This window comes from Branchiostoma belcheri, unplaced genomic scaffold (assembly GCF_001625305.1).
Source record: "Branchiostoma belcheri isolate BF01 breed outbred unplaced genomic scaffold, Haploidv18h27 scaffold5, whole genome shotgun sequence".
NCBI lineage: Eukaryota > Metazoa > Chordata > Leptocardii > Amphioxiformes > Branchiostomatidae > Branchiostoma > Branchiostoma belcheri.
Genome location: NW_017804131.1, coordinates 4,878,068 through 4,887,290, shown reverse-complemented (window position 1 = coordinate 4,887,290; position 9,223 = coordinate 4,878,068). Strand labels below are relative to the sequence as shown.

The 9,223-nt window shown below is 41.2% G+C and overlaps 2 protein-coding genes across 2 annotated transcripts; one reads left to right on the top strand and one right to left on the bottom strand.

The window, feature by feature from the left end:
- Positions 1-375: 375 nt before the first annotated feature.
- Positions 376-4,046, bottom strand: LOC109479683 (ribonuclease P protein subunit p25-like protein). Its single transcript, XM_019781673.1, has 5 exons — positions 3,882-4,046; positions 2,166-2,293; positions 1,974-2,015; positions 1,582-1,656; positions 376-847 (listed from the first exon to the last, which is right to left on the bottom strand). The coding sequence occupies exons 1-5, from the start codon at positions 4,044-4,046 to the stop codon at positions 613-615; spliced, it is 645 nt and encodes a 214-aa protein (XP_019637232.1). The 3' UTR covers positions 376-612.
- Positions 4,047-6,285: 2,239 nt separating this feature from the next.
- On the top strand, positions 6,286-9,209 carry LOC109480083 (NADH dehydrogenase [ubiquinone] 1 beta subcomplex subunit 5, mitochondrial-like). Its single transcript, XM_019782237.1, has 6 exons — positions 6,286-6,443; positions 6,984-7,111; positions 7,416-7,482; positions 7,637-7,698; positions 8,396-8,502; positions 8,850-9,209. Exons 1-6 carry the CDS (start codon positions 6,329-6,331, stop codon positions 8,968-8,970), a joined length of 600 nt encoding a protein of 199 aa, XP_019637796.1. The 5' UTR covers positions 6,286-6,328; the 3' UTR covers positions 8,971-9,209.
- Positions 9,210-9,223: the final 14 nt, after the last annotated feature.

The following is a 9,223-nucleotide window of genomic DNA, read 5'->3' as shown; positions in this document are numbered from 1 at the left end:
GTGGCAGACGTCAACAAATGAGGCCATTGGCCAGGTCAGAGGTCACTGTTTGGAGAAGAAGAAGAGGAAGAAACTGAGCAAAAACAATATGTTTTCCTTCGGTAAACATAAAAGTGTTCTGAGGTTCTTCCTTTGACTGATTGTACCATTTAACACAGGGGCTAGAGCCTCATATACTAGAGCCTTATACGTTTGTAGCTGAGCATGGTAAAGAGGTAACCAGAGAATTCCGTGCGCACTTGATAAAAATTGTTTCCTCACTAAGCAATGATTAACTAGTCATGGAATCCACATTTGCAGGAGTAAAGATCAATATATGGAGTATGAAAACTTTATATGTAGATAAAAAAACTGATGCAGTTGTATTTAAATTAATATCTTCATTTTTGCGAGTGAAGACTTCTGATGGGATCTAATGTACAACTTCGTTCACAGCTACAACCAAGCTGTGCAAACTAATCATATCATTGTGTCCTCACTATTTGACAAAGAAAACTCCTGAGAAGCATATACTCAGTAGTTTGAAACATGTTTTTGATGATCATAAGGTTTATGTACAAATACATATGTACCATTTATACATTTATGTTGTAATGTTAGTCTATCATGTAACTAATCTTTCTGCTGCCCTCTGTCTTGTACTTTCCCCTGCTGTCTGTCTCCCCCTCTCCCTTGGCCCCTCCCCCCTTGTTTCTTACTACTGGGAGTTCCATCAGGTTTGGGGGATTTGGACTTCTGCCCCACTCCTCTAGCATTACTGGGTGGTCCCCTCTTCTTGCCCGGTTTGGACCTGGTCTGTTGAGATGCTGGGTTCCACAGTGAGTCATAGGTTCCTGGAGCCTGGTAACTGGAGATACAGGAGACAATATCTTTACAGACAAGATCTTTCTACCTTAGGCCACACCAATTTAATTTCTTGGTTAACGGATTCGCCCGCTTCATTTTTTTCTGATTTGCAAATAAAAATAAAAATTCAGAATCAACTGCAAAATGCTCATATTTTGCCCTGAACAGTTGAAAACAGTCCTTTTCATCCTAGTTCTTACAGTTATTCCACCTTTCAATGCAATGGTATCATTAAAAGTTCAAAATTCATTGTTTAAATTTTGAACCAGCCTGGTGTGTTGACTTCGTGGCTCCTATCGTACCATTTTGGGCCATAACAGGATGCCTAGGCCTGTTTTTTTTTTCCGCCCGCCGGCTCCATTATTTTTCTAGAAAAATCTGTTAACCAAGAAATTAAATTGGTGTGGCCTTACAGGCAGAAAATTGAATTATTGCACATGTTTGCCACACTTACCTAAGTACAGGTCACAGCAAAACATGATGAAAATGTACTATATAACAGTTGACAGATACAAAATAAAACTTATTCAATGAATTCAACTTCTAGCTTTTTATTTATACTAGAGATACATGTAAAAGAACAGATACACTGTATTTTTTTATGGAAGGTAGGTCTAGTTGAATTAGGATTATGGGTTTCTCTACAGTACTCAAGGGTAGGAAATAGGGAAATAGGTTTTGCTTTCAACTTAGAAACTTGCTTGTCTATGACTTCCAACCCCAGACCTGACCTACCCTTGTTCATCTTTGTCCAGGGCATCCTTTGACAGAAGAATGGAGATTGCAGGTATCTGTCTCTTCACCTTCAACCTATTAGAAACAAAGGAGCATTCTGTTCAGAAGCACTTCTGTAAAACAGCTGGGTATTTCTGAAGAAAGGACACGGTGTACACTTATATTACCTGTGCTGTATAATGTGAATATAAGAAATTTGAACTCATCAGAATAATCAAGATCTTTACCATTATAAGGAAGGGACCACCACTACTTTTTTTTAACTTTCCACCAGAATAACTTCCTATGTAGAATTGCCCCAGATGCATGACTTGTGGCATAAGACAATACATTGTTATAATAAGCATGTCAAAAGTTACTTGAGAGTCTTTCAAGCTGAAGTAAAATCCTACCTGTCAAGCCCTTCCATCTTCGGTTCCCAGATTTCTTCAACTCTGTTTTAAGAATAAACAATTCAAATCAAACATTTAGTTCGGGTGGAAACATTACAGCATGAATGTTATTCATTCAGATAAACAAGTTATTCAAATAGAAAACAATATGTAAAATTGTAATGGTGGCAAAATCAGTTGATCAGTACTCACATTTTATATCTAATCTTGGTTATTTGATGAATATTCTTGAACTTCCTCTTGAGTATCTCTGCACATGTGACAGTCTTGGAGATGGCCTTGTCTGAACCTGACCACACAATCTGTCTCACTGTCTCATCCTGTAAACAAGTACAGTTATTGTATTGTTGAGAACTTCTCATGAATACAAATATATAATGCTAGTTGTCAACCTTGCTTCAGGTCTGTCGAAGAACAATTCTGATTCGATCCAAGTTTCTACCAAAAGTAATGAGTGTTTAATAAAATACAATAAAATAGTGCTTATAGACTACCTGTTGTTAGAATCAACCAAAGGCACAGACTCTGGCGTAGTTACGCATCCTCGGCAATCCAGAAGACATCCTGCTCAAACCCTTAATGATTTGGACTTTGCCGACGACATTGCTCTTCTTGAGTCAACCATACCCAGGGCGCAGGAACAGCTTACTAAAACAGCAGCTGCGGGGAAACAACTTGGGCTCATCATCAGTGTACCCAAGACAGAGTACATGACGTATAACTGCAGCCCACAACTGCCGCTAGAGGTATATGGTCAGCCAATAAGACATGTTGCCAACTTTAAATATCTGGGGTCCATGATGGCCTCTAGCAGTCATGACATGGCTAAGAGGAAATCACTTGCATGGACTGCTTTTTGGAAGCTGGAGAAGATCTGGAGAAGTCCATCAATCTCCACATCCACTAAACTCAAGCTTTTCAACACCACCTGCGTGACAATACTGCTATATGGCTGTGAATCCTGGGTCATAACGGGGGACATGGAGAATAAGCTAAACGCGTTCGCCACATCATGCTATAGGGTCATGCTTAACATCAAGCGCCTAGACCATGTGAGCAACGCCTGGATCTACAAGTTGACAAACACTCGACCCCTTATCACCATGGTAAGGCAGCGTCAACTTCGTTTCCTGGGACATGCACTTAGAATGCCTGTGGGGGAACCATGCCGAACATATGCCCTGTATGTACCGGCGCACGGCAAAAGGCGCCCAGGGCGCCAGCGACTCGACTACCTGGGCTACGTCCGGAACCTGTTGGGGGACACCGAGGGTGACCTGCGGCCAGAGGACATTGCCAACCTGGCGGCGGATCGACGGTCGTGGGGAAGACTTGTGGTCGACTGCTCCGCAGCCGGACGATGAGTGATGATGAATGAGTGTTTGGAGCAGCATTTTATTTAGACTTGAAATAACAATAAACCGAGTTTCTTACTTCTTTAACAGTAATAAAACGACAGGGATCCAGGGCTAGTAGCCTGTACATGCAGCATGTTTAACATTTGTCTAGTCCAATATTTATGCAGAGAACGTATGCAGTTTCTGATAAAAACTATGAACTTGTGAAAGTAAAAACATCAAATGTATTAAGGTTACGTAACATTATTTTAATTTGTTCTTATGTTCTTGTATCATACTCTGCAAAGCTACTCTTTCCCAGAGTAGTACTACCATGGAGGAGGTACTACTAAAGGCAAGCAGGTTTAGTTAAAATGCAATCCCACAAGCTATAGCCTGTGTTACACAAGCTCTCGGCCGGAGGTTAATGACCCCCACCCCAGTTGGGGGGCGGCAACTTCGGGGCGGCCGGCCGCCAGGAACGCGATTAGTCAGGCTACCACAAGCTACAACGTACAAGGAAAATTTTAGCTACAGTTTCTCAGAGTAAGACTCAGACTCATACTAGTACCTTGAACTTCCTGACGGCGAACCCCATGAGGTTGCGAACTTTGCTGCCGTGCTGGACCTTCATCTCCAGAACGTCGTCCCCCCAGGGGGTGGGGGTGTCATCTGGTACGGCCACCACCTCTCCCTTCTCGTAATTCTCCACTGTGAACAGAAAACAAGAAGCCATAGGCGACAATTCTCCGTGAAGTATTATATATTGCAACAAAAAGAAGTAGCCATTGGCAATTCTCTGTGAAGTGTGATAAATCGAACAAAGAAAAATTGTTTAAACGCACGTCGGCTCAGTCATCTTAAGACGCAACAACCAATCAGAGATGCGAAATGCCGACACGTGACGCAGGATTTGCATACAGTCTAAACAACGGGGAAGGGCGCAATGCCCGAAATATTGTTGCGTCAATATTCAGCGCCGTGTTTCAAGAGATTAATACCGGGAAACAATTTCTTTTCTTGTTTTGAACGCATAAACATGCATTTACGCTAATCTAGTATGATTCAGGGTTACTTTTTTTTTACCTGCCATGGCCAGATTATCTAAAGATGTGTGTATTGTGTGTACAATCTACAGAAAGAGAAATGTACATCAGGTCCGATCATCCGATTTTCATGTTTCGGTTTTTTGGACTCGGTTCATGAACGTATTTTGGTTTGGCTCCTGGAATGTGCGAATGTGCGAAAAAAAATGACTCCCGGGACTGTCTACAGGGAACACTCGCATATTGCCCACCATTCGCGGTGTATCAGGACAGCGCGACTGGTCGGCATTAGCGCAGTCCCTGTAATTAGTAACAGTTGCACATCAATCCGGCCGAAAGCATGATTGTGTAACACAGGCTACTTCTTCATATACAGGCTCATACTACAAGATGCCTTTACAACTAGCAAATCATAAAATTACCCGATCTACTAGTACATGTATGTGCGGTTTACCAGCCCCAGACCACATCCGACCACGAGGCCGAGAACACATTGATGGGTTGCTCAAAAATATTGTCCATTTTTTCAAAGAGATGCTCCACTATTATATTTAAACACTATGGAGCGGCCCAACCCAAAAATATTGGCCATGTGAACAGTGGAGTGGCCAGCATGCTCGTTGCTAGGACGACCGGCCAGTTGCTACGTGACTAAATACACGCCGTCACTGGTTCGCCACAGCCGACCAGTTTGAAATCGATAGGATTATGTCATCGGTATTTACATTTCGTAATGTTGACCTCTGACCACCCCAGATATTTCCGTCCCCATCAGCCTGACCGCCACTTACAACTACCGGTCACATAAACGGCCGGACGAAAACATTTCAACGACATGGGGATGTTTCGAAAATAAGCATTTACTCCAATATCAAAACAGCTACGGTAAAAATAAAAAGACGTGCATCATCCCGGACATAATGCCACACCACATGCGAAATTACACAGAAATGCGACGTACGGAAGAATGCGTTTTGGCTGCGAACATCTTCCAAAAAACTTGCCATCTCTTAACCATGGGCAAAAACATCTGGAACCACTTATAAAAACCACCCCGTATCTGCATGAAGTTCCCCCCCCCCCCCACTGCTATTCCAAACAACGCGTTTTTCTGGACCATTCCAATTCGCCTCGTAATTGTATGGGTGCGTCTGCAATATTACATTGACCGCGAAAGCAGCAACGGCAAAAATACACATTCGTGCATCAACACGGGCATGCCCGCAGACGGCGTATAAAATTGCGTGCCGATTACACAAAGAGAACCCAGTGTTTTGACTGCGAACATGAAAAATCAACCGTTCACAACACTCCGTCCGGAGGTCCTGACCTCCTTCACGGAGTAATAACACTTGTTAACAGTTCTTTGTGCTTATGGCTTAAGAGAAGTTGTTCCTGTCTAATTACTCTAAACGTATAACACGTATGTAAAAAGTAAAAAAAACAACTCTTATGATATAACGTTAAAACGCGTCTTGGCTCTTTCCGTTAAACGTAACGTTATTACCAACTAAGTCTTTAATAGAGATTTCAGCTAGTACTGGGCTACTACCCATAATTTTCTCACCGTAACGTTAACATGACATATATGTGCTCGTGTGAATAATAATGTATGCACGAGTCTTCATCTTGATGCTGCAAACAAACACACTAGCTTGTAAGTTATAGATGTGCTAATCACCAAGCAGGGGAAAGCCCCCCACACACCCCAACAATTCCGGACTCTTGGCAAGTTTAAAACCTAGTAAGAAGAAGTAGATTGGTTACATACTTGTCGCTGCCTGACTCTCGATCTTTCCTGATTTTAAGACTGATATGAAACACGTTATGAGTCAAAAAAGGGAAGTTTTCTCCTTTTTTACGTGATTCTGCTCAGCTGAACCGCCATTTTGTTGCGTTTCTGCCGTCAGTCGTAAGATGTCGCTTTTCGTGCAAAGTGAATTCGCATGCGCAGTAGTCGCCTGGTTCCAACATGGCGGCGAATTTTCTTCGACTTTTGCAGAGGGGAGGTTTTCAGCCTCATTTCTCACCTAAAGGTGGGGTCCAGAACAGTCTGCAGCTAAGAGTTAGTCCAAAGAACTGCAAAGGTATGTACTCAAGTTGCAAATTATGTCCTAACGCCGTTAGTTTTTCGCCTACGGTTGCTGTGTTTTTGCTGTGCAGCCGATGTCCGCCATTCTGGAAGGTCGTTTAGGGTATCATCTTACACCTTACGTCGACGTTATCAACTTTTATGGTACAGTTTCGTACATGTAGTATCTGTGGCAAGTTCCAAGATGCTCTGTAGAAAAAGGAATTTGGTTTACCTTACCGTTGTTGAGCTGAGCTGAGTCTTGACCTATACATACCCCCCCCCCACACACACACACGTACGCAAATAAAGTCATGGTTGAAAACAGTTCATCTTGACAAAGCGACATAATAAATTTTTCTCAGTCTGTTTTATTCGGACGAACCAACTAGTAGGCAACTACCTTCTGTTATCATGTTATTTACTACTAACTTACAATGTTGTTAATTTATGGTAAAGGATTAGTACTACATGTAATAGTTACATGTAAATTATAGTTATACACAAAGAAGCTGTTGAAATGTATGTTACAGTGGCCCTTAATTTTTTTTCACAGGTCAAAGGCGTAACATTACAAGTGACCCAGAGCGGTATCCAGGCGCAGACTTCAACTACCCTAAAACAAAGAAATTTTTCTGGGCCACACCACCTAAGTACCACGAGAAACTCTTCCTAAGAGATGTGGTAAGTCAAACATAACTTTAAACTGGCTAAATATTACGTAGTAAGTTAAAGATATGGCAATGTATGTGTTATGAAGGTAAAAGACAAAAGTAATCTGCTTTCAAACCTATTTTTTATAAACTATATGGAATTTCAGTTACTAGTAGCTAATTGTTAGAATATGGTGCTTGAGGAAGCAAAATATTTCAGACAAGTTTTAGTAATATGGTGCCTACTTGTACAATAGTTGTATTTGGACCCTCATGAACATAGGGCTCTATTATGTTACATAAACTGAATGTTCTTGTTGTTATGTAAAATGCAGGCTAAATACTATGCTCTGACTGGCATCCCAGCTTTCCTCATCATCATGTTCATCAATACCTTCATTGGTAAGTACATCTGTTGAAGTCTAGTATATATTAAATGATATCTTAAGACTTAGGTTAGAGTAGAGGCTAAAGTTTTCTGCTTTTAATAAAGTTTATATGACTCTCATTATATACTATACATTTTATTTTATTAGTAATTTTATTTCTCCATCAGGACCAGCAGAGCTCACAGAGATACCAGAAGATTATGAACCAGAAGAGTATGAGTACCATGATGTAAGTACTAATGTTGGACAGACTTTTCCCTCAAAGTTGCAGTGTGTACTAGTACTCTGGTAACACACTGCACAGTACTCTTTTGTTCCAATGTCCAGTCCACGTGTTTTCAAAAGATCATTTTTGGTTCCATTGCTTTGTTTTCAAGATGTGTGTCATGTTATCAATCCACAGATATATATTGTTAGCTGTACTATAACGTTAGGCCACACCGACTTAATTTTATGGATGACATCCTCTGAAGACCCCCAAACTAGTGTGCGCGGGCGAATAAAAAAAAATCAGGCCAAAAATAAAAATGCTACTAAACCACAGGAATACAAAGTGACGTATACGACAAGCCTGCACATGCTGGCTTTTTGCGGAATTTATGAATTGGCACTGTGCATATGTACTGAGTTCTTGCCATCGTGGAGCTTTGGCAGCCTGGGTGTCATCCTCCAGAGTTACCACCGGGTCCCTATTGTCACTAACTACCGTGGAGTACCCAGGCCTAGAGCAAGGCCAGAGCCTCGGAGGACGTGATTTTTAATTTTTTTTTTTTTTTTGAGAACAGATGTCAATGCGTGCGCGGATGTCATCTATAAAATTAACTCGGTGTGGCCTTACATGTATAAACACACAACACTGTTGTCCCTTTCTGCTTTCCCTATTGTTCTCTGTGTGTGGCTTGACTGCCTACATTTCTGCCCCTCAGCACCCCATCACACGGTTCATAGTGCGTAACTTGATGCCAACCTACCAAGAAAACTATGAGAAGATGTTGGCAAAGGTTTCCTATGAGAATGAGAAGAAGGAGTGGAGGTTTGTAACCTCTTTTTGTTTCTTGTGATGCTTTACGTGACCCATGAAAAACTGTAAAACGTAAATTGTATCATTCAGTAGCAATGGAACATCTGCTAACAGTAACATAGTAACAGATACTGGCAATGGCCTGCATGTATAATGTATTAGAAGTGATCAATTATAGTACAAAGTATTTAGGTACTGCTAAACTTGAGGGTAAGTTTTTGCACATTGCTTTTTTTCTAATCAGTTTATCATAATGACAACCTTTTTACTCATCCCAATATAACAGCATACCATGACAAAAAATGTCATTGAAAAAAAAAACTGTTCAATGCAAGCAAGCCCGATTTCTTCCACTGTAGGCAAAAACAGAAGATGGCGAACTACCTGATGCAGGAGCGAGGTGACGGCTTGCACTACTTCGTCCCCATGACCTCTACAGAGGTCATTGACTACTCTCCCAAGACCGACCCTGACCAATAAAATGTCCCCTTACATCGCTAAGCAGCAGCTTGCTTCTGTACATGATAGAAGTCCTCTGTTATCTTCTCTCTGATGTAAAATGATTTGCTTTGCTAGTCTTGTGTTTCGTACTAGATTTCACACATCAAGTTTAACTGTTGAAGACAAATTTTGAAGAAAAACACACCACACAATGGATACTGCAGTTCAAGACAATTGGCTTTATTGTGTATGATACAAATTAAAGATGTGTGAACAACTATTGGTGCTATGA

Bases quoted from the DNA above. Each gene is read 5' to 3' on its own strand.
- LOC109479683 (XM_019781673.1), bottom strand. From the start codon at position 4,046: ATGGCTTCTTGTTTTCTGTTCACAGTGGAGAATTACGAGAAGGGAGAG. The intron at 2,294-3,881 runs GTACTAGTATGA...ACTTGTTTACAG, and splicing joins TCGCCGTCAGGAAGTTCAAG to GATGAGACAGTGAGACAGAT. The intron at 2,016-2,165 runs GTGAGTACTGAT...TTCTTAAAACAG, and splicing joins ACCAAGATTAGATATAAAAT to AGTTGAAGAAATCTGGGAAC.
- LOC109480083 (XM_019782237.1), top strand. From the start codon at position 6,329: ATGGCGGCGAATTTTCTTCGACTTTTGCAGAGGGGAGGTTTTCAGCCT. The intron at 6,444-6,983 runs GTATGTACTCAA...TTTTTTTCACAG, and splicing joins TAGTCCAAAGAACTGCAAAG to GTCAAAGGCGTAACATTACA. The intron at 7,483-7,636 runs GTAAGTACATCT...TTTCTCCATCAG, and splicing joins GTTCATCAATACCTTCATTG to GACCAGCAGAGCTCACAGAG.